This window comes from Callospermophilus lateralis, chromosome 5 (assembly GCF_048772815.1).
Source record: "Callospermophilus lateralis isolate mCalLat2 chromosome 5, mCalLat2.hap1, whole genome shotgun sequence".
Classification (NCBI taxonomy): domain Eukaryota; kingdom Metazoa; phylum Chordata; class Mammalia; order Rodentia; family Sciuridae; genus Callospermophilus; species Callospermophilus lateralis.
In genome coordinates, this window is record NC_135309.1 from 34,218,356 (window position 1) to 34,246,318 (window position 27,963).

At 34.5% G+C, this 27,963-nt stretch overlaps 1 protein-coding gene across 4 annotated transcripts in view; it reads left to right on the forward strand.

The window, feature by feature from the left end:
- Window positions 1-27,963, forward strand: part of Lyrm7 (LYR motif containing 7) — a 37,982-nt gene that overhangs the window by 3,237 nt on the left and 6,782 nt on the right. Inside the window, exons 2-5 of one of the 4 annotated variants that reach the window (XM_076856433.2) lie at window positions 3,039-3,111; window positions 5,897-5,967; window positions 17,284-17,365; window positions 23,098-27,542. In XM_076856433.2, coding sequence (XP_076712548.1) covers window positions 3,039-3,111; window positions 5,897-5,967; window positions 17,284-17,365; window positions 23,098-23,168 — 297 coding nt within the window. In that variant the 3' untranslated portion in view covers window positions 23,169-27,542. Of the gene's footprint in view, window positions 1-3,038; window positions 3,112-5,896; window positions 5,968-17,283; window positions 17,366-23,097; window positions 27,543-27,963 lie in introns of those variants that run through there. The other 3 variants (XM_076856434.2, XM_076856431.1, XM_076856432.1) reach the window with 3 other exon arrangements.

Genomic DNA, 27,963 nt, shown 5'->3' on the forward strand with positions numbered 1-27,963 from the left:
CTTTGATATTATTCCTATTATTATTGAGTGTAATTATTAACTTTTTCCAAGATTTGAAAACATTTTCTTGTCTTCTCATAGTGATATTATTTAGATGTTATATGCCATTCTTATTTTCTAATACTTTATTTATTTATTTTAATATTTATTTTTTTAGGTGTAGGTGGATACAACACAATGCCTTTAATTTTTTTTTTATTTTTTATTTTAGAGAGAGAGAGAGAATTTTTTTTAATTTTCTTTTTAAGTTTTCGGTAGGCATAACATCTTAATTTAATTTAATTTTATTTTTTGAGAGAGAGAATTTTTTAATATTTATTTTTTAGTTTTCGGTGGACACAACATCTTTATTTTATTTTTTTTATGTGGTGCTGATGATGGAACCCAGCGCCCTGCGCTCATGCGTGCTACCACTTGAGCCACATCCCCAGCCCAGTGCCTTTATTTTTATGTGGTGCTGAGGATTGAACCCAGATCCCGCCCGTGCTAGGCGAACTGCTACCGCTGAGCCACAATCCCAGCCCCTCTAATACTTTAAATGTGAACTGTTGTTTCCCTTAGATTTTATTCTTAGCATTTCACTGATATGCAACTGTGAGTTTTGTGTTTTACACTTGGTGGAATCCTTCTGTCTAGTGACTTGTGTCCTTACTTGGTGAAAAATGTTCTTGATTATCGCCCTTTTCCTTTTTTACTTCCATTTCTTTCTTGTTGGTGCCCCTGCTGATATTAATATTAGGTCTTTAGAGTACTCTCTTAATTTTCTTATTTTCTCTCCTCAATTTCTTTCTTTCTTTCCTTTTTTTTTTTTTTGTTGGGGATTGAACCCAGGGCCTTGTGCATGGGAGGTAAGCACTCTACCAACTGAGCTCTATCCCAGCCCCTTCTTTTTTTTTTAAAAAAAAAGATACTTATTATAAATATATTTTTTTAGTTGTTGATAGACCTTATTTTATTCATTTATTTATATGTGGTGCTGAGATTGAATCCAGTGCCTCACACATGTGAGGCAAATGCTCTACCACTGAGCCATAACCCCAGCCCTCTCTCCTCAATTTCTGTCTCTGGATTTTTGTTTTATGTTCTGAGCAGATTTTCTCAACCTAATCTTTGCTTTCATACAGTTGATATCCAAGAGATTTTTGGAGTTTTCTGCTCCCAATTTTCCTGGTTCTTTTTCTTTTTTGTTGTTGTTGTTGTTATTGTTATCTGTCTTTGATATTACCAGTTTTCTAATGCCTGTAAAACCCTTAATATGGTGTCAGGCATGCAGTATGTTCAGTGTTAGATTAACTGGAGAACAGATTGGAGGAAAGGAGGCAATGATGGTAGAGTGATATACCTTTGTAAGTCATCTAAGAAAGAGATAGGAAGGTCTGAACTAGTTTTAGGATGGGGGATATAAAAATGTTTAGGGAGGTATTCCTAAAGTTCTACATGGAGAGTAGAGTAGATTTAAAGGATGACCTTAACATTTTGGGCTTGAAGCTCAGTGGTCTCAAAAACTAAAATTGAGAACATGGGCTGGGGATATAGGTCGATGGTGAGGCTCTGAGTTTGCTCCTCAGCACCACAAAAAATAAATAAATAAATAATAAAAACAAGATTGAGAGGACAGGGAAGGAGTGCAATATTGAGTACCATTTTGGACTTGAGAAATGAGAGGTGACCTCAGCTTATCAAAAAAAAAAAAAAAACAGCTTGATAGGACTGGGGTTGTAGCTCAGTGTAGAGTGATTGCTTAGCATGTATGAGGCACTAGGTTAGATCCTCAGCACCACATAAAAATAAATAAGTAAATAAATAAAATAAAGCTATTATGTCCATCTACAATTTAAAAAATAAAAAAATCTTGATAATCTTTAACAAAAATGCCAGGTTCTTTTCTTTCTTTTTTTTACACAAACTCTGAATATTCATAAGTCTCAGCATTTCACTCTGCCTTTGAGAAACTGCAGTTAAACTTGCCTAAATTATCTGAAAACATTTTTTTTCTGGCTCTTTTCAGATATAATAAGTTCATGATTTTGTGTATGTGTGTGTATGATTTTAAGAGTAGATGAATGGGGGCTGGGGATGTGGCTCAAGCGGTCGTGCGCTCCCCTGGCATGGGTGTGGCCGGGGTTCGATCCTCAGCACCACATACAAACAAAGATGTTGTGTCTGCCGAAAACTAAAATGTAAATAAGATATTTAAAAAAAGAGTAGATGAATGGGGCTGGGGATACTCAATTGGTAGAGTGCTTACCTCCCATGCACAAGGTCCTGGGTTCAATCCCTAGCACCACAAAAACAAACAAACAAACAAGAGTAGATGAAAGCTTCAATATGTTAAGAAAGAGGTGAACAAATACATACTAAACTGGTAAAGTTGGTTAGCAGACTGATTTTTTAAAAATTTAAATTAATTAATTTATTTATTCTAATTAGGTATATATGACAGCAGAATGCATTTTGATTCAGTGTACACAACTGCAGCACAACTTTTCATTTCTTACAGTAGTGTCCCACCATATGTGCAGTCATACGTGTATCTAGGGTAATGATAACCATCTCATTCTACCACCCCACCCCCACCCTGCCTTCACACATTTCCTCCCTCCCCTTTGCCCAATCAGTTCCTTCATTTCCCCCATTACCCCCCCCCCCATTATGGATCAGCAAGCAGACTGATTTTTGACAGGATTATTATCTTTTTAACCATTCTTTCTTTCTTTGATTCAGAGAACTTTCTCTTGGTAAATAAAGTTAAAACTTTTTTGTAAATAAAGCTAAAACTTTGGGTACTAAGGATTGAGCTTAGGGCCTATGCATGCTAAGAATACACTCTACCACTAAACTGTATCTCTAATCTATATATCTTTCTATATATCTGAATGCAAAGGGAATGTTATTATGGCAAACCATGATTTTTCACCAGTTATTTTGAAAAATAGTTTAAGAAACAAATAGAAAAGGAAGACTGTTAATTTTTATAATACAATTATGGAAAATTGAAAGTTTTTCTTGTGAGGTCTGAATTCTTATTTTCTTAACAGGTTTTACAGCTCTTTAAAACATTGCACAGAACAAGACAACAAGTTTTTAAAAATGATCCCAGAGCATTAGAAGGTAAATATATTTTTTACCAATCTGGAGCAAGTTCATTTTTTAGATGGCTATTACTCTGTTCTGGAATCCTGCCTGTTTGGTTAAGACCTGTCTACGGAATGACCTTTACTATCTCTCCTCTGAGATTATTTCCCTTTTGATTTTTTACTTTTTTTTCTCTCTTGTTGGTGTTCTTGTTAATATAACTGTTCTGGATTACTCTCTTAATTTTCTCCTCTTAATTTCTCTCTGGATTTTTATTCTACATTCTGGGCAGTTTTTCTTTCTTTCTTTCTTTTTTTTTTTTTTTTTTTTTTTTTTTTTTTTTAGTTGTAGATGAACACAATACCTTTATTTTATTTATTTATTTTTTAATGTGGTGCCAGGGATCAAACCTGGTGCCTTATGGATCCTAGGTAAGCGCCCTACTACTGAGCCACAATCCTGGTCCTTAACCAAATCTTTGATTTTACACATATATTATAAAGATTTATTTACATTACTTTTTTTTGGTACTAAGGATTGAATCCAGGGGCATTTAACTATTGAGCCACATCCCCAGCCCTTTTATTTTTAATTTTATTTATTTATTTTAGTATCAGGGTTTGAGCTCAGGGGCACTCGACCACTGGGCCACATCCCCAGCCTTATTTTGTATTTTATTTAGAGACAGGGTCTTATTGAGTTGCTAGTGCCTCACTTTTTGCTGAGGCTGGTTTTGAACTCGCAAATCTCCTGTCTCAGCCTCCCAAGTCACTGGGATCACAGGCATGCGCCACCGCGCCTAGCTTATTTTTTATTTTGAGACAGGGTCTCACTAAGTTGCTTAGAGCCTCGCTAAGTTGCTGAGGCTAGCTTTGAACTTGTGATCCCCCTCCCTCAGCCTACTGAGTCACTGAGATTATAGGCATATGGCACCATGTCCTGCTTCTGTCATATTTCTTTGAGGAATATCTACTTAAAGAAAAAAAATTAAATCAGGTTTTCAATAAAGAATCAGGAAATGGTAGGTCAGAATTTCAGTGTTCTCCATAACTTGCCTTATTTTCAGATTATTAAACCTGTTTCTCTCTCATCATATTTTCACGTTTTAGGACCAGGTACCATCATATTGTAAATACCAGTTTTAGTCAAGAAGTCATAGTAGTTGAGAAAGAAAACCAACTCAGATGATTCCAAATTCAGCATCTCCCTGTTTTAAGCAGTTTCTATCTTATCTGGAAGTTATAGCTATAAGCTTTAAGTTTAGTAATAGTCATAGTCAACTTCACTCCCAACTTCCCTAGGAGTTAAAAATTTTCTAATTCACCAGGAATAATTTTTTAAACATTAAGGTATATATGTCATATGTACTTTATTATTATTACTTGATACTGGGAATTGAACCCACTGAGCCATATCCCTAGCCCCTTTTTGTACTTCCTTACAGACAGGGTCTCACTGAATTACTTAGGGCCTCAATAAGTTGCTGAGTCTGGCTTTGAACTCAAGATCCTCTTGCCTCCTGAGCTGCTGGAATTATAGACAAGGCCACGGTACCCAGCTTCATCTGTACTTTAAACAAATTCCTAATTTAATTCTCATATCAGCTCTATAGGGTAGTAACTATTATAACTCCTACTTTTGCAGAGGCAAAAACTAACAAAATGTGAAAAGATTTACCCCACATTATACATGATAAGAGGTAGAACTGGAATATAGCCTAAGTAATCTTGACTCCATAGCCCAGACTCTTAACCACCTTACATATAAAGATGTATAAAGCACAGAAGGAAGGTTTTATGGCTAGTCTCTGTTAACATGGTATATTTTTATTGCTTTAATTTTGGTGTTGGGGGGTACTAGAGCTTGAACTTGGGTGCTTTACCACTGAACTGCATCACGAATCCTTTTTATTTTAAATTTTGAGACAAGGCCTTTCTATGTTGTCAGAGGTCTTGCTAAGATGCTGAGACTGGCCTTGAACTTGTAATCCTGCCTCAAATTCCCAAGTTGTTGGGATGATAGCATGAGCCACTGTGCCCAGCTGCTTTAAAAGTTTTTAAGTGATAATCTTAGCAACCCTGGAGTCTGAGGCAAGAGAATTGCAAGTTCGAGGACAGCCTCAGCAATTTAATTGTCAGTGTATGTACATATATAGTTTAACACAATTGTATGTGTTGACTTTTGCTTTCTTGGAAAAACAAAAGACTTTTAATCAAAGTCCTTAGGTTTATAGAAAAAAAGCATGAAGCTGGGCTGGGCATCATGGGGAATACCCATAATTCCAGCTACTTAAAAGTTGAAGCAAGAGAATTACAAATTCAAGGCCAGTCTCAGCAACTTTGGGAGACTATGTCTCAAAATATCAAAATAAAAAATAAAAAGGCTGGGCATATAACTAAGTGGTAGAACACCCTGGATTCAATCCCAAGTACCAAAACAAAACAGAAAAACACAAACCAGCATTCATTTGGATTTCTTAGAATCCAATAACTATAGAGTGAAAAGCAGGGAAAGTATTAAGAGTGCTATTTATTTATTTTTTGTGGTGCTGGGGATTGAATCCAGGGCCTTGTGCATTAGAGGCAAGCGTTCTACCCACAGCCCCTATTTATTTATTTATTTATTTATTAACAAATTTACCTGTCAAAACCTCTCCAAGAGATTTATTTAATATATTTCTCATGCTTTGTTTTACATGGGAGCAAACTCTTTTTTTGCACTATAGAAAAAGAAATGAATAATATAATGAATGGCATGTAAATTGTTGAGGCAGGAATTCTAAATTCTAATGCAAATAACTGAATATATTTTTTCTCTCTAGCAGCCAGAATAAAGATAAATGAAGAATTCAAAAGTAATAAAAGTGAAACTTCTCCTAAGAAAATAGAAGAGGTACAGTAATTGAGTTTTTCAAATTATAACAATGCTCTTTTTTTTATTGGTGTATTTTAGTTATATTGTACATAATGATAGGATTTGTTATTACATTTATATACAGGTACACACTATCATAATTTGACCAATATATAATAAAATTCTTATAAAATTTTGTTGGCAAAGAGGAAATGATGAAAATAGAGAGGATATATGAAGTCAAACCCATTACTTGATAAATAAAACCATCACAAATATAGATAACCTTCATTTGTTTGGTGTGGCTCACCTTCTCAAGATCATCTGCCTACACCCAAATGACACCAAGTTGCCCTGTGAAAAGAACATGGAAGTAGCCATGGTCAAACCAAGAGCAGCTGAACCAACAGAGAAACCCATAAAATTCTGTCTTCACCTAAGGCAAGTGACTGAAACTATGGAGAATGTTGTAATAACTTGGAACTCCAGAGGGAACTTCTGCTCAACTAGTCAGGTCAACCCCTCCCCCCCACCTTTTCTTTTTTTTTTTTTTTTTTTAATTTCTATCATCTAATAGCATACACAGCCTCAGTTTATGAACTATTCTACTTTGCCTTCCATATTTGCTTTTTGATCACTTGCTATAGTTGAAGACACTCTACTGATATTAGTCTGTGAGCTCCATGGAACTCTTAATACATGCTCATAGAAAAGATGCACAGGTGATTCTTTTCCTGTATAATGAATATACATACAATGTCTCTATCCTGAGCTTCTGTGTCTATCTTTGTATAAAGGTAGGGAAATGGTCCTTATGAAGCAGACAAAAAATAGAGAATTTTTGCAAGGGTTAGTTAGGACTCAAAGAATTGGTTTGGTAAAAGCGAAGATACAAATTAGAGTCTTCCATTTTTAATAGAATTTTTATGAGTTTTAAAGAAATATGATAAAATGCATTTATATTTAGTAGGAAAAATAGTATTTTATTTTCTTTTATTTGGTACCAAGAATTGAACCCAGGGGTGCTCAACCACTGGGCCACATTCCTAGCTCTTTTTATTTTTTATTTTGAGACAGAGTCTTGCTAAGTTGCTTAGGGTCTTGCTGACTTGCTGAGGCTGGCTTTGAACTTGCAGTTCTCCTGCTTACACCTCCTGAGTTGCTGGGATTACAGGTGTGTACAATGGTACCTGGCAAAAAAATATACTATTTTTAAATAGTAAATACCTTTTATAGTTGAGCTAATAAAACAGAATAACATAGCCCAAGTATTTCCATCTGTATAATATTAAAAAAAAAAAAGGGAAGATTTCACTTAAGCATATGATAGGACAAACAGGAAATATGTAATTTTTATTTATGGTAGAAGTTAAGATGACAGTGTAATCAGTAATCAAATCATAACTAGGAAGAAGACTGTGGCACATGTCTGTAATCCCAGTGGCATGGGAGGCTGAGACAATAAGATTGCAAATTCGAGGCCAGCCTCAGCAACTTAGTGAGACCCCAAGCAACTTAGTAAAGACTCTGTTTCAAAATCAAAAAGGTCTGGGGATGTGGCTCAGTGGTTAAGTGTCCTTGGGTTTAATTCTTGGTAACAAAAAGAGCCAAAAAAAAAAGCAAGAGTATATGAAGGGAGCCAGGCATGGTGGCATACGCCTGTAATCCCAGCAGCTCGGAAGGCTGAGACAGGAAGATCATGAGTTCAAAGCCAGCCTCAGCAACTGCGAGGTTGCTAAGCAACTCAGTGAGACCCTGTCTCTAAATAAAATCCAAAATAGGACTGGGGATGTGGTTCAGTAGTCAGGTGCCTCTGAGTTTAATCCTTGGTACCTTCCCCCCGAAAAAAGAGTATATGAAAGGGGTCTGGTATTAAAGCTCAATGGTGAGCACTTGCCTGGCATGTGTGAGGCAATGGGTTTAATCCTCAGCACCACATAAAAATAAATAAAATAAAGGTTTCATGTCCATCTATAACTGAAAATATTTTTTTAAAATAAGAGTATATGAGGAAGTTTGTACTATTGACCATTCAGTAGATAGATTAACAACAATATGGTAATTATTTTAAATTTTGAAATTATTATTAAGTATGTTTTAATGTCACATGCCTCAAGTCCCAGCCACTTGAGAGGCTAAGTGGTAGGATTGCTTGAGGCCAGGAGTTTAAGACTAGCCTGGGCAACAAAGGGAGACTCTGTTTCAATAAAAAAGATTTTTAATTGAAGGCTTTTTCTGTCAACTAAATTGGGAACATGAACATACAGTCTCCCAAATTTATTCTACACATGGGACATTAATCTAACATTAACCAATATGGATATTGGATGTTTGTTTTATGTAAATACATATTTTATACTTTCAGTAACTATGTAAATATTATTTAGTAGTTATTGATAATTAAATTCTCATAGATTACAGGGTTCTTGAAATCTTGGTGTCAAAGGAATCCTAGGCATCTTCTAGACTAGCAGTTCTCTAACTTGGTAGTCTCAGGATGCCTTTACCCTCTTAAAAATTGAGGACCCTTGGGCCGGGGATGTGGCTCAAGCGTAGCATGCTCGCCTGGCATGCGTGCGGCCCGGGTTCGATCCTCAGCACCACATACAAACAAAGATGTTGTGTCTGCCAAAAACTAAAAAATAAATATTAAAAAAATTCTCTCTCTCTCCCATCTCTCACTCTCTCTTTAAAAAAAAAAAAAAAATTGAGGACCCTTAAATGACAAATAAGCCAACACTACAAAGAATACTCAAACTGTATACAGAGGAACCCAAAAACAAATCCCCAAACTCCCAAGTAGATAAAAATCAATAGAAAACTAATCATCTAAATGAGAATGAAGACAGTTAAACCTAAACAAAAATCAAAATGACTGTAAACCACAAACACATCCATAATAATACTGAATACACTTAATCTCAACTCCCCAATTAAAAGACATAGATTAGTGGAATGAATCAAAAAATAAGATCCAACTATATCCTCTCTGCTAGAGACTCATAGGCAAAGACACAGACTGAAGGTAAAAAGTTAAAAAATTTCCACTCAAATGGAGTCTGTAAACAATCTGGAGTAGCTATTCTCATATCTGACAAAGTTGATTTCAAGCAAAAATTAATCAAAAGAGACAAAGTAGGCCCTTATATACTGGTGGAGGAAACAGTCCCAACAAGAAGATATATGTGTGTGTGTGTGTGTGTGTGTGTGTGTGTGTGTGTATGTGTGTATATATATATATATATATATATAAATGTGTATATATATACACACATACATACACACACATTTATATATAAAATGTCAAGGTACCTAATTAAGAAAATATTCCTTAAATCCCAGATAAATCCCAATATAACAATACTGGGTGACTTCAACACACCCTTATTACTACTAGACAGGTCATCAGAGCAGAAAATCAATAAAGATGTATTCAACCTAAATAATACTATAAAAAAAATGGACCTTATAGACATCTACAGAATATTTTACCCCCAAACAACTGATTTACCTTCTTCTCAGCAGTTCATGGAAACTTTTCCAAAATAGAATATATTCTAGGTCATAATATAAGTATTAGCAAATACAAAAAAATAAAAATAAAAATCAATATAATCCCATGCATCCTATCAGACCATAATGATGAAACTAGAAATCAGCAGCAAGAAATAAAATAGAAACCACATATGGAGATTAAATAATACTCTTTTAAATGAAGATTGGGTCAAAGAAAAAATGAGAAGAAATCAAGAAATTCTTAGAAACAAATGAAAACAAAGATCTAACATATCAAAGTCTCTGGAACACTATTGAAAGCAGTACTAAGAGAAAATGTTATAGCAATGAGTGTAGGCACTAAGAAATGCAGGCATTAAGAAAATGGAGAGATTCCAAATAAATAATTATGCTCCTCCTCAAGGCCTTAGAAAAAGAATAAACTAACTCCAAATCAGTAGAAGATAGGAAATAATTAGACCACAGCCAAAATTAATGAAATTAAGAATAAATAGACAATACACAGGGTCAGTGCAACAAAGAGTTGGTTCTTCAAAAAAAAAAAAAAATTTATAAACCCTTAGCCAGACTAACCAAAAGATAGAGAGAAGACCCAAATCAGCAGAATTAGAGATGAAAAAAGAGATATCACCACAGATGCTTCTGAAATCCAGAAGATCATTAGAAAATTTGTATTCTAATAAACTGCAAAATCTAGAAGACACTGATAAATTTCTAAACTCATATGACCTGCCCAAATTGAACCAGGAAGAGTCAGAAAACCTAAATAGACCAATATCAAGTAATGAAATTGAAACAGCAATTAAAGGCCTGTCAGTGAAGAAAAGTTTAGGACCAGATGGATTCTCATTTGAGTTCTACCAGGCTTTTAAAGAAAAACTAACCCTAGTCTTTCTCAAATTATTCTGTGAAATTGAAAGGGAGCAAACACTCCCAAATACATTTTATAAAGGCAGTAAAACCCTGATCTCAAAATCAGGCAAAGACATATCTAGGAAAGAAAACTACTGATCAATACCCTGATAGATGTAAAAATTCTTAATGAAATATTAGCAAGCTGCACTCAAAAAAAAAAAAAAAATATATATATATATATAAGATAATATATCATGACAAAGTGGGCTTTATCCCAGGGATGCAAGATTTGATCAACACGTGCAAATCAATAAATGTAATTCACCACTTATATAGAATTAAGAACAAGAACTGTATGATCATCTCAATAGAAGCAAAAAACGCCTTTGATAAGATACAGCAACCATTCATGTTAAGAATAATGAAGAGGGGCTGGGGTTGTGGCTCATTGGTAGAGCACTTACCTAGCACATGGGAGGCCCTGGGTTTGATCCTCAGCACCACATATAAATATAATAAAATAAAGGTATAGTGTTCATCTACAACTAAAATATATATTTTTTGGAAAACACTGGAGAAAATGGGGGTAGAAAGAACTTATATCAACATTATAAAGGCTATATTCTACAAACCTAAAGCCAACATCATTACTGAATGGAGAAAAACTGAAAGCTTTTCTTCTAAAATCAGGAACAAGTCAAGGCTGTCCACTCTCACAACTTTTTCTCAATATAGTTCTTGAAACTCAAGCCAGAGCAATCAGGCAAGAGAAGGAAATCAAAGGAATACAAATAGGAAAATAAGAAGTCAAGCTATCACTGTTTGCTGATGACATGATCCTATATCTAGAAGACCCCAAAAATCCCACCAGAAGACTCCTAGAGCTGATAAAGAATTTAGAAAAGTAGCAGGATGGAAAGTCAACAATCAGAATTCAATAATTTTTCTATATTCTAATAGCAATTCAGCTGAGAAAGAAATCAGGAAAACCATCCTTTTCATAATATCCTATTCATAATATTAAAAAAAAAAACTGGAATTAATCTAACCAAGGAGGTGAAAGACGTTTTCAATGGAAAACTATGGAACACTGAAGAAAGAAATTGAAGAAGACCTTAGAAGATGGAAATTTTAATGGTATAATATAAAATAAAAATAAAATGGTCTGGGGTTGTGGCTCAGTGGTAGAGTGCTTGCCTAGCATGAGTGAGGCACTGGGTTTGATCCCTGGCACCACAGAAAAATAAATAAAATAAAGGTATTTTTGTCCATCTACAACTAAAAAATATTTTAAAAAATAAAATAAAATTGACGACTCCAGAAAGCTCCCATGTTCTTGGATAGGCAGAAGTAATATTGATAAAATGGCCGTACTACCAAAGCAATATACAGATTCAAGGTAAACCCATCAAAATACTGATATTCTTCACAGAACTAGAAAAAACAGTCCTTAAGTTAATTTGGAAGAATAGGAGACCCAGAATAGGTAAAGCAATTCTAAGTAAGCAATTCTGAGTAAGAAATTTGATGCAGAATGCATCACAATACCTGATATCAAATTATACAGCAGAGCTACAGTAGCACAAACACTGCAGTATTGGTATCAAAATAGACATGTATGCCAATTGAATAGAACAGAAGATAGAGGCAAATCCACATACTTATAGCCATTTGATACTTGACAAAGTTGGCAAAATATATGTTGGAGAAAAGAGCCTTTAAAACAAATAGTGCTGGGAAAACTGAATATTCATAGATAGAAGAATGAAATTAGATCCCTGTCTCACCCTGCGATTCAAAATGAATCAGACTTAGGAACTAGACCAAAAGCCTTGCAACTGCTAGGAAAAAAAACATAGTCAACACTCCATCATATAGGTATAGGCACCGACTTTCTTAACAAGACCCGTAAAACTCAAGAAATAAAACCAAGAATCAATAAGTGTGATGTCATCAAATTAAAAAGCTTTTGCACAGTGAAGGAAACCCATCAAGAGAATGAAGAGAGAGCCTACAGAATAGGAAAAAATCTTTGCCAGCTACTCCTGTGGCAGGGAATTAATATCCAGAATATATAAAGAACTCATAAAATTCAATTGCCAAAAAGCAGATAACCCAATCAATAAATGGCAAAAGAACTAAATAGAAAATTCTCAAAAGAAGAAACACAAATGGACAACAAATATATGTAAAAATGTTCAACATCTTTAGCAATCAGGGAAGTGCATATCAAAGCTACATTAAGATTTTATCTCACTCTAGTCAGAATGGCAATTATCAAGAATATAAATAATAATAAATGCTGGTGAAGGTGTGGGGGGAAAGTAACTTATACATTGTTGGTGGGATTGCAAAATTAATACAACCACTTTGGAAAGTAGTGTGGAGGTTCCTCAGAAAACTGAGACTGGAAACATCATATGACCCAGTCATCCCACTCCTTAGCATTTATCCAAAAGAACTAAAATCAGCATACTGTAATGATGCATCCACCTCAATATGTATAGCAGCACAGTTCACAATAGCCAAATTATGGAATCAGTCCAGATGCCCATCAATATATGAGTGGATCAAAAAATAGCAAATATACACTGTGGAGTTTTACTTAGCCAAAAAAAAAGAATGAAATAATGATATTTTCCAGTAAATGGGCGGAAATGGAGAAAACCATGCCAAATAAGTCAGACTTAGAAAATCCAGGGTCAGATATTTCTCTCTTGTAGAAGATAGAGCGAAATAAGGGGAAAAAAACAATGGAGGAGGGAATTGGGTATCATAAAGATAAAGGGAAGATCAGTGGAGTAGAAGTAGGAGGACGAGAGGGAGAAAGGAAGGGAAAGGGAAAGAAACACAGAATGAATTTAACAAAGTCATGTTATATTCATATGTAAATGGACCAAAGGGAATTTTACTTTTATGTATGTGCTTAAAGTACCAATCAAAAATAAATAAAGAAGGGGCTGAAGTTGTGGCTCAGCAGTAGAGTGCTTGCCTAGCACGTGTGGAGCACTAGGAAATAAATAAATAAATAAATAAATAAATAAATAAATAAATAAATAAATAAATAAATAAGCAAGCAAGCAAGCAAGCAAGCAAGCAAGCAAAAGGATGATCAGTAGAGTAGATGGAGAATAGGGAGAGGGAGAATGGGAGGAAAAAAAGAGGAATAGGGACTGAAGTCAGATTTCTTGTATGTGTAATTTTGTAAAATTGAACCCATATACTAAGTATGATTTTAATGGTATAATAAAATATAAAATAAAAATAAAATGGGCTGGGGTTGTGGTTCAGTGGTAGAGTGCTTGCCTAGCATGCATGAGGCACTGGGTTCAATCCCTGGCACCATATAAAAATAAACAAATAAAATAAGGGTATTTTGTCCATCTACAACTAAAAAATATTTTTAAAAATAAAATAGAGGACTTCAGAAAGCTCTGTTTATATCAATATTTAACATATTAGAAACTTAAACCTACAATTTCTTTAAAAGTATATTGATTCATTTTAAAATAACATTAATAAACCCATTATTGGGCTGTGGCTGTGGCCCAGCGGTAGTGCACTTGACTGGCATGTGTGAGACACTGGGTTCGATTCTCAGCACCACATATAAACAAATAAATAAAGGTCTATAAACAAGTTAAAAAATTTTTAAAAAATAAAAATAAACCCATTACATGTAGAAATAATCTTAAAGTTTAAACATTTTTTAAAAAGAAAGTACTATTTATGAAAAATAACTTTAAAAAAAATTTAATGAGAAGGGTGACATCATTTTGCATCTTTATAAAATCTCTTTAATGTCTGCCTCAGTAGAAGTTAGACATATCTTCTTTATTGAATCTTGACAACATGGTTTTTTTATATATACTTTTATTTATTTATTTAGTGGTATGTGGTGCTGAAGATTGAACCCAGTGCCTCACACATGCTGGGAGAGCACTCTACCACTAGGCCACAACCCCAGCCCTCTACAACATGTTTTTTAGGTTGAAGAAAATCCAGTCTCACACAGATATATAGTTGGAAAAGGGTAGAAGTATGTAATAGCCTTTTCAGATAATTGTGAATATTCTTTGATACTATATCTTAACAGTTCCTTAAAGGTCCTTTGGGATGTGGAACTTTGGTATCTGTAGACCAATGGATTTTTTTGGGGGGAGGCTCTAGATTTCATACAGACCACCTCTTGCTCATCTCTGATCCCCACATCTCTTCTTCCACATCTTACCTATTTTCAGCCTTAGCTCTAGGACTTAACTCAGTTTATCACCTCCAATGGAAGAAAAGACCCATTTGTCTTCCTCAGTACTCTGCTAGGCCCCTTTCTGGAGTCAGGAGGTGAGGCTTGCTCTCCCATAGCCTTCTCCACGTTAGCTAGTGGAAACTCCCTCCTTTTGATTCTCAAACCAAAAATGGTAGCATTTTCTTTTTTGACTACTGTCCTGTCACATATCCAATCTGTCAATAGATCTTATTGGTTTAAGCTTCAAAATAGATCCAGAATTCAGCCAGTTATCGTCTCCCTCATTATCACCTCATCCAAGCCACCGTCATCTCTCCCTGCATTATTGCATCAGCCTCCTACCAGTACTCCCTGCATCCACCTTCGCTCCCTATTGTCAAGGGAGTGATCCATTAAGAACACACACATCAGGTCACTCTTATATTCACAATCTTTATCCCCTTTAAAAAAAAAAAAATCTACTGGCTGGGGATGTAACTCAGTAGTAGATCCCTTGTCTGGTGTGCCTATGGCCCTATATTCAATCCTCTGTATCACCCCCACATTCCCCCCGCAAAAAAAAAAAAAAAAAAAAAAAAAAAGTTTTGATGCTGATCTACAAGATTATATATCTACTTGACTGAATCTGATTCCCACCTCAACTTGAATCATGTACCCTCTTACTTTTCAGTCACAGTGCCTTATTTTGAGGGTTCTTGAATCTACAAAGAACTTCAGTGTCTCAAAGCCTTTATACTGTTAACCTCTTCCTGCTAAGTTCTTTCTCACTTAGGGCTTTTCTTACTCAGAGCTTCATTTAGTAGAATAATGACTCCCCGCTGCCATGTACCAATACTGGTGACTGAACCCAGGGGCACTCTATCACTGAGCTACATCCCAGCCCTTTTATTTTTTAAATTTTTTAAATTTTGAGACAGGGTCTCACTAAGTTGACCAGGTTAGCTTCAAATTTGTGCCCAGCTAGACCAGTGAATTTTAATTTCTTTTCTTTTAAACAGATTATTTTTTTTAACTACACATGATTGTATAACATCATACAATGGTGATTTGGAAAATACAGTTTCACGAAAAGACAGATTTTCCAAATGTGTTAATGTAGTCCATTGTGTGTGCGTGTGTGTGTGTGTATGTATATTGTGTGTGTGTGTATGTATGTATATATGTATGTATATATATTTTTTTATTTTTTTATTTTATTTTTTTTGCCAGGGGGAGGGTATATCAGGGAGTTAACTCAGGGGTGCTTAACCACTGAGCTACATCCTCAGCCCTTTTTTATTTTGAGACAGGGCCTCACTAAGTTGCTGAGGCTAACCTCAAATTTGCAATCCTCCTGCCACAGCCTCCTAAATCTTTGGGATTACAGATGTGTGCCACTACACTCAGCCATTGTATGATATTTTTAAATTACATCTATTAATATTAATATCTATTTCATCAGAAAAATCTTTTAAGTATTGCAAAGCTTTCAAGCTCATATAGCAGATACAAGTTCTCCAGAATTCCAATTTTTAATGGAAAGCTTGAATTTCATTATTGTCAGCAAATACTTTCAATTGTTTTCTTTTTTTTTTTAAAGAAAGAGTGAGAGAGGAGAGAGAGAGAGAAATTTTTTAATATTTATTTTTTAGTTATCGGCGGACACATCTTTGTTTGTACGTGGTGCTGAGAATCGAACCCGGGCCGCACGCATGCCAGGCGAACACGTTACCACTTGAGCCACATCCCCAGCCCCTCAATTGTTTTCTTGAAGTGACATACTCATTTCATTCATGTTCACGATGTCTGACAAATATCTAAGTCTAAATAATCACAGCTCTTAGTATAAAATGGTATTTTTGCTGGGCATGGAGGCATATACCTATAATCCCAGCAATTTGGAGGCTGAGGCAGGGGGATTGCAAGTTTGAGGCCAGCCTCAGCAACTTGTCAAGGTCCTGAGCAATTTAGTGAGATTCCATATTAAAATAAAAATCTTAAGAAAAGGGGCTGGGGATATAGCTCAGTGATACAGTGCTCCTAGGTTTAATCCCCCAGCCCCAGAAAAAAGGTGTCAGAGAAAGCTGTACTACTCACAAACAATGCAGAAGGCTATATATAGTATTATGAAAACAATTTTGATTGTGTTCATAATATTTTCAGATGCCTGAAAGAATTTCAGAGACCCTCAAAGGTCCACAGCTTTAGGAATCACTGTTTTAGTCCAGTTATTAATTTTGCATTTGATGAGGTCTGAAACTGAAAAAGAGAGGGTAGTTAACCCAAAGCCATTCTTTAATGACAGAGCTAGAATTGGATTCCAGGGATTCTGACTCCTAAGCCAAAACTCTTTCTAATGTTCAGAACATTCAACTGTATAAAGAAAAAAAAAGTCAAACCTCTGCCCAACTATTGTGCATTTTAAACACATTTTAAAATATGCATTATTACCAAAAATACTCTAAATCTATTTTGGAACATCATATAAAACTATATAAGCTTTTTGTATACTTGGAATAGTTGCAAAAAGTTAAAAACAATATTATCTAAGAAGAAATTGTAGTACAATTATAGGTTTCAAAAATTAAACGTTCAGGGCTGGGGCTGTGGTTCAGTGGCAGAGCACTTGCCTTGCACGTGTGAGACACTGAATTTGATCCTCAGCACCACATAAAAATAAATAAACAAAGATATTTTTTAAAATTTAACATTTACATAAAACTCCTAAAAGATTTGTTGTTGTTTTTTTTTTTTAACAGCTAATGAAAATAGGTTCTGATGTTGAACTGTTGCTCAGAACATCTGTTATACAAGGCATTCACACAGACCACAATACCCTGAGTAAGTATAAAAAAAAAATTCTGACTGCAGTGTGTTTTGAAATATTGAATAGTTATAACACTTTTATTTGTTTGTTTGTCTGCTTTTATTTTAAAAGATGGGGTCTCGCTATTTGCTCAGGCTGTACTCAAATTCCTGGGCCCTTGTAGTCCTCCTGCCTTAATCTCTTGAGTAGCTGGGCCAACAAGCATGTGCCACCATACCTCACATTACCTGTTAATTACAGTACTTTTAATGTTAGTAAGTAAAACAGCTTGATTTTGCCAGGCACTGTAATATTTATTGTATGCATTTATAAGATAGTCTAAAAATGCTGAATTATGAAACTTTGTTATACCAGATTTCATTTTTTTAAAAATATTTTTAATATTTATTTTTTAGTTTTTGGCGGACACAACATCTTTGTATGTGGTGCTGAGGATAAAACCTGGGCCGCACGCATGCCAGGCGAGCGCGCTACCGCTTGAGCCACATCCCCAGCCCCCAGATTTCATTTTAATTTTTAAATTTATACCCTGATTATATTTATAAAACTACAGTTACAAAAACATTACTACTATTTTCATCATATTTATTTGAGATTCTTAATTTTTCTAGGCTCATGTATCACTTACCTAGACTAAATCTAATTTTTACCTTTTATTCTGTAATTATTTTAATTCAGAAGAATTGGGATTATAGGAAATGGAAATATAATTAAGAATTCTCCATTATACCTTGAGACTCTTTGTGGGATCCAGTAGAATCTCATTTCACATTATATATTGTTTTCACTCCCTGAAATATTTTGGGGGATAATAGCAACAAAAAACAATGACATTGAAAATCATTGCTTTTAGGGGGCTGGGGTTGTGACTCAGAGGTAGAGTGCTCATGGAGCATGCGTGAGGCACTGGGTTCAATCCTCAGCACCACATAAAAATAAAATAAAGATAAATGTTAAAAAAAAAAAGAAAGAAAGAAAATCATTGCTTTTAAAATTCTCCTTTTGGGGGTGGGAAACTGGGGATATAACTCAGGGGCGCACTTGACCACTGAGCCACATCCTCAGCCAAAAATCATTGCTTTTAAATAGACTATTGGATATATACAGAAAAGTACACAATATATAATTGTACAACTCATTGAATTTTCACCAAGTGAAAGACCTAACATCCACATCAAGCTGTATATTACCAGCATCCCAAAAGTCTCTTCATATCCTCCTGTTTTTTCTAGTAACCTTCTTCCCACAAGGGTAGCCACTATCCTGACTTTCAACACCATAGTTTGTTGGGTTTTTTTTTTTTTTGTATGGGGGTTATTGAACCCAGGGGCGCTTAACCACTGAGCCACATCTCCAGCCCTTTTTTGTATTTTATTTAGAGACAGGGTCTCACTGAGTTGTTTAGCAGCTTGCTAAGTTGCTGAGGCCAGCTTTGAACTTGCTATCCTCCTATGTCAGCCTCCTGAGGCACTGGGCATGCACCACTGTGCCTGCCATGGTTTTTTTTTTTTTTTTTTTTTTTCCCCTTTATTCTGTAGGTTCAAAATGGAACAGATTTGATTCCATTAAGTTATGTTAGGCAAATTCCTCTGAATATTTTACCAGTGTCTATCCTGCATATAAAAATGAGAAATAAAATTCTGCTTCTTGTTTAGAAAATTGAGAATTGTGATTATGAGTCTCTCTAGATGTATATGCATATACATCTATATATCTCAACATGAAGGTAATAGAGAGTGAAAATAATAAAATGAAACTACATTTTTGCAATTGTGCATGAATTCTAAATTTCTCTTTTCCTTCCATTCCAAATAATATCTGTACTGGAAATTAAATATTGAATTTCACTCAGCAAGAACTCCTTATCTTATATAATTTGTAATTTTTTTCCTTTTTAAAAACTAACTTCCTTTATCATGGTGTGTGATTTCAAAGTTTTTTATTATAGACATAACAATTTAATCATTTTGGGAAAATTTTCTTATTTAAAAAAAAATCTTTTAAAAATATTGTGGAAACTGCTTATTTTCCCCAAGTACTGGCTAGTTTTTGTGATTTTTTTTTCATATCATCTTAATTGCAAGAATGTGAATTAATCATAACATTTGATTCATACCATTCTCATCATTGGTCTAGCAGAGCCTTTAACTATGACTTAGAAAAATACTGAAATTAACTCATTGTTCCACAATTGCTTTCTCTTTGATTATTGACATAACATGGATATTAGTCAAATGGTCTTAGAATTGACCTTTATCCATCATACATTCTATAGATAGTTACCAAATTTATGCATAAAAATTGTATCAAGAAAACTCAGAACTTCATGTGACTATATATATATATATATATATATATATATTTTTTTTTTTTTTTTTTTTTTTAAAGAGAGAGTGAGAGAGAAGAGAGAGAGAATTTTTTGATATCTATATTTTAGTTATCGACAGACACAACATCTTTGTTTGTACGTGGTGCTGAGAATCGAACCCGGGCCGCACGCATGCCAGGCGATCGCGCTACCACTTGAGCCACATCCCCAGCCCCCATGTGACTATATATTAATGGTGTATAGTTTTGTTTTTGTTTTTGTTTGTGGTACTGGGGATTGAACCCAGGGCCCTGTGCATGTGAGGCAACTACTCTACCAACTGAGCTATATCCCCAGCTCCTGGTATATAGTTTTTGAATAGGATCATCTATACTTTTTAACTTCTTCTGTGGCATATATGTAAGACAAACAAAATGGGAATGTGCTTCGAAAATTGGTATGATACATTTTTTTCAAATGCACTAGAAGCCAGACACAGTGTATCATGCCTGTAATGTGACTTAGGAGGCTGAGGCAGGAGGATTGAAAGTTCAAAGCCAGCCTCAGCAACTTAGCAAGGCCTTAAGCAACTTTTTTATTTTGAGACCCTGTGTCAAAATAAAAAACAAATAAAATGGGCTGGGGAAGTGACTCAGTGGTAGAGCACTCCTGGGATAAATCCCCAGTACCACAAAAAAAAAAAAAAGCAATCTTTTTTCAAATGTGTTTTTAAATTTCTGCCTTTTCATTTATTTACATTTGTCATTACCTACAACTGTCTTAGAATTTGTATTTAAAGGCAAATTAATGTGATTCAGTAAACACTTATTGAATCCTCTTTGTGCTGGGCAGTAGAATTTATGGAGCAATGCTCTTAAATGTTCTTTCAGTCCTTCAATGCTGTAAGAGAGGCACATAAGCGGATCCCCATATGCAAGGATAGATTCTTGGAAGAAAACACTTAGTTTTCTAAAGTTCTCTAACTTCTTTCTTTTTTAAATATTTTTTATTGTTGTTTATTTTTTATGTGGTGATGGGGACTGCACTTAGGGCCTTATGCATGCTGGGCAGGTGCTTTACCACTGAGCTGTCTCCCCAGCGCCCCTGCCTTTTTTTAAAAAAATATTTTTAGTTGTAGATGGACACAATACTTTTATTTATTTACTTATTTTTATGTGGGTGCTGAGGATTGAATCTGGTGCCTCACACATGCGAGACAAGTGCTCCACCACTGAGCTACAATCCCAGCCTCTGATTTCAACTTATCATTTATATTTATGTTCTTGATATATTTAGCAACATTTCTGTAACTTCAGAGTTAAATATTTTAACATCTTATAAATTATTGATATCCAAAGTGTCTCTCTGATTGCCATACTCTTATAAACTATGCTACGCATAATAGATTTTTTTAAAAACTCCTGCCCTTAACTTTGATTTTGGTCTACAATTGAGCTAAAGCCTTTTTATTTCAAAAGAAGTACTTTGTAAATTATGCATATAATATGACCAGAGTAGATAAGGCTTTCAGGGTCCTATAAAGTACAGGAAATAAACCATGATCTCAGTGCAGTTCCTTATCAAAGATCTGGCAATGTCAAATAGATTCATGTGGTTAATAGTATTTGGCATCTAACATAGAGAGCAAAGTCAGAGATTTTACAATCAATAAAATAAAATTATAGAAAAATAGTATATACTATGTAAATACACCTGTGGTATGTTTGGCCTAATTAAAGTGTTACAAGTTAATGAATACAGAAAAATTCAATTATAGAGTATCCTTTGATTCCAAAGATCACAAAACAAGAAGAATTGAGTGAAGGGATAGAGTAGTGGATATTCGAGAGGCTTTCTGGTTATTTACCACTCTTTGAATGTCTTCCTTTGTCTTAGGAATTTTCATCTGCATAAGTTCTAGATCCTCAAGATAGAATAAAGAAAATTCAGGGGCTGGGGATGTGGCTCAAACGGTAGTGCGCTCGCCTGGCATGCGTGCAGCCTGGGTTCGATCCTCAGCACCACATACAAACAAAGATGTTGTATCCACCAATAACTAAAAATAAATATTAAAAAAATTCTCTCTCTCTCTCTCCTCTCTCACTCTCTCTTTAAAAAAAAAAGAAAGAAAAGAAAATTCAGTTCCTCAGTTTCCTTTCCATTTCTGACACAAGCACTTGATATGGATAGCTCACACCTTATTCATGTTCAGCAGTGAACTTGAGGGGCTAGCGGTGTAGTTCAGAGACAGAAGGTTTGTCTCATATGCATGAGGCCCTTGGTTCAATCCCCAACAAATAAACAAAAGAAATGACCTTGAGGGCAGAGGCTTGGCACAGATCTCTTTTACTGGCAGGAGTAGCATTAGTGGTTATAGGATCAGGTCCTCATGGGAAAGTGGCATGGATTTGGTGGCAGGGGAGATGTAGGAATGTTGTTTCTGGCAGCATCTGAAGTATAGCACATTGTGTTTCATAAGGTTAAAAATGGTGGCAGTTTCTTCTAGTGCTCCATTGGAGTGGCAGTTTTTAATCATTAGGTCAGTTCCAGGGTATGGTTTTGCTGTTTTTCTGAAAACAGTCTCAAACCTGTCAGATTCTTTAGCCCTCACAACAATGCCATGAATAGTTGAAAAACCTATTAATAATGTGTTGTTTTTTTTCTGCTTAATCAGTCCTAGTCCACTTGTGTTTAAAACCAACAGAAGTTTTCTCAAGAAGTGAGGTACTGAAGATTACACAACTTAAAATGTGAAAGTAGATAGTGAAAAGTAAGGGTAGTAGGGAGTATGATTATCATGGACCTGACCACTATAGGCTTCAAGCTTGTGACCCATATAGTGGTAAAACATAAGGTCAGGGCCTCTTTCTATTTCTTAGGACACAAACCAAGTACTACCTGAGGCTACAGCTAAGAGAAATTGCCAGAATGTCAGTGCATGCTGGTTAGTTCTTCCTGCTTTCAACAAGGTACTGAAAAAGAAAATGAGTGCAGATTTACTAGTTCATCTGCAAAGCAAGATGGATTGAACTATTATTTAGTTAAGGGGTATTCTTTGCAGCCTAAAACCTAATTGATTAAGAGTTCCTTAAAGAGCCTTGCAGAGGCTCTTTAAGAGAAAATGCCAATTGGTCCCATCCTCTAAAACTAAAACAAATACAAGCAAGAGGCTTCTCAACTCTAATGTGAAATAAAATCAGTGCCCTTAAAATTTTCTCATACTGCCAGATGCATTTAGTCACTGAAGCTTATTGTTTTTCATTGCTCTAAGAAGTGACTTAAGGTAAGGACCATTCCAGAAGATTATCTTAACACTAAATATTTTACTTCTATACATTTTAGGGGGAAATGACTATACTTACATTTAATTCTAATATAATGACTATATAACTATAATCTAATTTTAATAATTTTAATTATTCTCTGTTTTTCTTTTAGAATTGGTCCCTAGGAAAGATCTTCTTCTAGAAAATGTACCATACTGTGATGCACCAACTCAGAAGCAGTGAAATTTCTAGGATAAAACAAGACTTTGTACATTTTAACTATAAAATGTGTAACTGGCAAAAGTCCTAGAAATATTGAAAATGAATGAATTAAAGAGTAACATCATAATTTAATTCTACATTAAAAGGACATTGCTAAGAACTACAGAACATAGTTTTGGTTTTGGTTTTGGTTTTTGTGGTGCTAGGGATTATACCCATGGCCTATTCATGCTGGGTAATTGCTCTGCCACTGAGCTATATCCTCAGCCCTATAGTTAAGTATTTTTAAAGGACATTAGAGAAGATAATTTATTTTCATTGAAAATCAAACTTTATAAAGTAAAGCTTAGGGAGGTATATCATATTTACTTCTTTTAGACCTTTATAAGTGTTCTGCTCTTACCAAAATTATTTGAAAATTTAGTGTTTTGAAAAGTTGTAAGTTTTCCTCCCATGGGAAATTTAATTATTGAATGTAAATTATTAGATTAAATTAATGTTTACTATCCAAATTATTAAAATGGCCAAAAAGAGTCACGGCTCTCCACAGAAGGTATTCTTTGTTTCCTGAATACTGGAATTGTTTCTGAAGCTAATAAATAATTATAGCTTTGTTTTTTTAGACAATAGAGAGGTTCTCTGTGTCCTTATAAAGACATTTTTAATCAGTCTTCTAAAGACAGATGAGTAAAACTTTAAAATCACTTAAAGTCACTATGGAATAAAGAAACCCTAATTGTTTTAAAGAAATGGTGGGCTCAATCAAACTGGGTATGGCCTTACCAGAATTAGCTGTATTTAGACCACAGTTGACTTTACTGTGCAAATGTAACATATGGCTATATTCACTTTGTTTAAATCAATAAAACTTATGACTTTTCTTCTTCTACATGTCCCATCCTTGGGATGAGACTGAAGAATCACAAAAGGTCCTAGCATTCTACCATCTAATGCTAGAAGCTATAAAATTGTATTAACATTCTTCTTGTTTCTCATTTATCTGTGTATCTTTATCGTTCCCTTTCTCAATGAATAGTGTGTTCTCTCCAATTTGATAGTGAATTTGATCATCCCATTTGATGATGATACAGTGTTTTACATTTTTTGCAAGATTCTCAATGCAAGTTTATTTGTTAGCAAAACATTGGTATATCTATACAGGATATAAAATGTCAAATTGGAAAACAAATTAAATTTTAGAAAATCAAAAAATTATCAAAATTATTTAGATGTAGTACACTCAGTATTAAACCAGAGACTACCCTTTATGCATCTTAAATCTTTTTTTTTGGTGCCAGGGATTGAACCCAAAAGCCTAACCACTGAGCCACACCCCAGCCCTTTTTATATTTTATTTAGAGACAGGATTTTGCAAAGTTGCTTAGGCCCTCACTAAGTTGCTAAGGCTGGCTTTGAATTTGCAATCTTCCTGACTCAGCCTCCCAAACCCCTGGGGTGCAGGCATGTACCACTACACCTAGCGCATCCTAATACTTTTGAGGAGATAAGTTAGTAATCTGTGAAATGAATTATACACGTCAAAAGATTCATAACTTTTCATCTTTGAATTTAATTTTTACTATGTGAATGGAATTATATATATTATGTATAATATACTACAATTTTTCAGTACCATTAAACATGTGTAGAAGCTCAAGACTTTTAAAAAATTGAATTATTTGGTTTCATTTTTTACTCACATTCATTTAAGTATCTCATCAAACTTTTTTATAAACTAGTCATCATTAGTAAAGATTAATAATTGTATTTTTATTTTGTTAAAGCTTATTTCTTAGAGATTTTCTTTAAAATATGCATATAATAGAAATAGGTAGGTAGAATATTGTACTTTAATTCCTTAAGATTATAAAGTTCCTGTGAAGTATATCAACATATCAACAATAGGCTTGACTGTCACAGAATTTTGAAAGATTTGGCACCCTTTCCTTAGATAACATATGCATATTTCAAATAAATTTTAATGAGTTGTTTAATAATTTCATTAAATAACAGAATGGTTTATGAGTTCTTGGTCTGTTGTAAAACAAAGGGCAAGAATCAGGATTCTAGAGAGTATAAATTACTATACTTATGTAGTGTTTATTTTGTAAACCCTTTGTAAACACTTTGAGAATGATTATCTAGGCACCTACCTTCTCTCTTTTTTTTTTTTTAAGGGGGGGGGAGAGAGAGAATTTTTTTTTAATATTTTTTTTTTAGTTTTTAGCGGACACAACATCTTTGTATGTGGTGCTGAGGATTGGACCCGGGCCGCACACATGCCAGGCGAGCGCACTACCGCTTGAGCCACATCTCCAGCCCCTACCGTCTCTCTTACACAATGCCAACATTTAACTAAATCTTTTTATTTAATAAAGTTTCTCATGTTCCCACTGGATTTTTGTGGCCCAAATCTAATTTTCCACTTTGATTATTGAAACATAGTGATAATGGATCGTATGCATTCCATTTGGAGATAACCTAGGCTCAAAGGCCCAGCAGGAGTTTGTAATCTTTTTTTTTTTTTTTTTAATAGTAAACAATTTCTTTTAATATTTATTTATTTATTTTTAGTTTTCGGCGGACACAACATCTTTGTTTGTATGTGGTGCTGAGGATCGAACCCGGGCCGCACACACGCCAGGCAAGTGCGCTACCGCTTGAGCCACATCCCCAGCCCAGGAGTTTGTAATCTTGAAGAAGTTAGAAAAGGTGGATGGCAGGAGAATCAGATTTGGCAAGCATAGGTAGATAAGACTCCTTCACTGAAGATTTAAATTTAGGGAGAATATGGCAGGTAGTTTGTATAACATCTAATCCAGAACATTAAAATTAAGGGCTGAGTCACACTTCACTTAAGTTGGTTCTCATTTTTCCTGTAGAAGGATCTTTCAGTATCATTACAGTGTTTGGAAAGCACACAATTAAGAATAGATGAAATTTCTATACTCATCAACAAGGCAAATAAGTTTTATGGAAAATAACTTAAATGCAAGTGTAAACAAATGGAAATTTCAAAAGTGGATAAATCAAAATTAATATAGCTTTATCAGCTGTAACTAGAAATACAGTGGGGAAAAAAGATCTTATTTAAAATAGCAAACTGTACTTAGGAACAGACTGAAAAAAAAAAAAAACTGTAACACTTAAAAATGAGAGATACTATGTTCCTAGTTGGGACAACTGAAAATTGTAATGACACTTCTTTAAAATTTAATCTTGAAATCCCAACAGATTGATATATGTCTACATAAAAAAGTAAAACTTGTGTGTTCTGTGGAAGCCACTATAGACTGTAGAGAAAATTATAAGCCTCTTCTATAATGATTAAAGTAGTTATGAAAAAAAGTGCTTCTAGTAATCCATTAGCAAAATGTAACTCAGTGCAAAACAGGAAAATTATATAAATAAATAGAAAACAAAAACTATTGTCTTACTGGGTGTGGTGGCACACACCTGTCTTCCCAGCAGTGCTGGAAGCTGAGGCAGGAGGATTTCAAGTTCTAAGCTAGCCTAAGCAACTTAGTGAGGCCCTAAGCAGCTCTGTTTCAATATACAAAAAGGGCTGGGGATGTAGCTCAATGGTTGAGCGCCCCTGGGTTCAATCCCTGGTACAAAAACAAAACAAAAAAATATTTATATGGTCTCTTGTGAATGTAAATTAAAATACTTTCAAATTATTACAACTTAAAGAAGAAATTATACTCTATATTTGTAAAGAGTAAAGTGGGGGGGGGGGAATGGGCACTACCTTCAAAGGCATGTTGATTAATTAGAGGGCCTTTTTGAAAGGGTTGACATCAAAACTTAAAATGTACATATTCAATTCATAAAGAGCTAAAAAAAATACTAATGTATACTCGGATATATCATATATGGAAATTTCTGTATTAAAAAACGAAAAAAATGCTATCGTGGTTTTAAAATGCAAATGAGTGGTGTTATGTTCTATATATTCTGCATCTTTTTTATTATATATTGTTCCAGAAACTTGTCTTTATTGTTGCATGAACAGCTCTTTCACTTTTACATTTTATTCATGATAAGAATAAACTAATCCAATGGATAATAATGTTTCCAGTTTTTTTATATTGCAAACCAATTTGGAAAAAAAAAGCACACAAATTCTTACACCCATTGCAAAAGTTTGTCTGGATATATACTAGGAAAAGGAACTGTTGTGTCATAGGATATGTGCGTATTCAACTTTTCAAGAAATTTTTAAATTGTTCTTTAAAGTTATTGTGCCAGTTTACTCAGCAATGAGAAGTCCCATTTCTCTATATTCTCACTGTTTGTCACTGTAATTGTTATGACTTTTCTTGTTTTTATCAAGCTGGTGGATATGAAATGGTATATTAATTTGTATTTACTGGTTACTAGTGAGAAATAAATGTGTGTGTGTGTGTGTGTATTGTTCTCACCAATGTGTACTGACATCATCCAATCTATGGAAGACTGGAATAGTCAAAAGGGTGTCAGAAGATTGGATTTGTTCTCTGCTTGAGCTAAGACATCCGTCTTCTGACATTGCTGCTCCCAGTTGCCAGGCTTTCAGACTTAGGCCAGAACTTATACCATCAGCCCCTTATTCTAAGGCTCTTGAACTCAAGACTTAACACAACCATTTTTTGTATTCTCCAGTTTACAGATGACAGATTGTAGGACTTCTTGGCCTTTGTAACTACACGAGCCAATTCCTATACTGAATCTCCTCATATCTATAGATGTAGATAGGTAAATATAGATGTATGTCCTATTCTGTTTCCCCAGCAAGCCCTTAATAATATAATGTTGAAGATGAGTAGATTTGTGG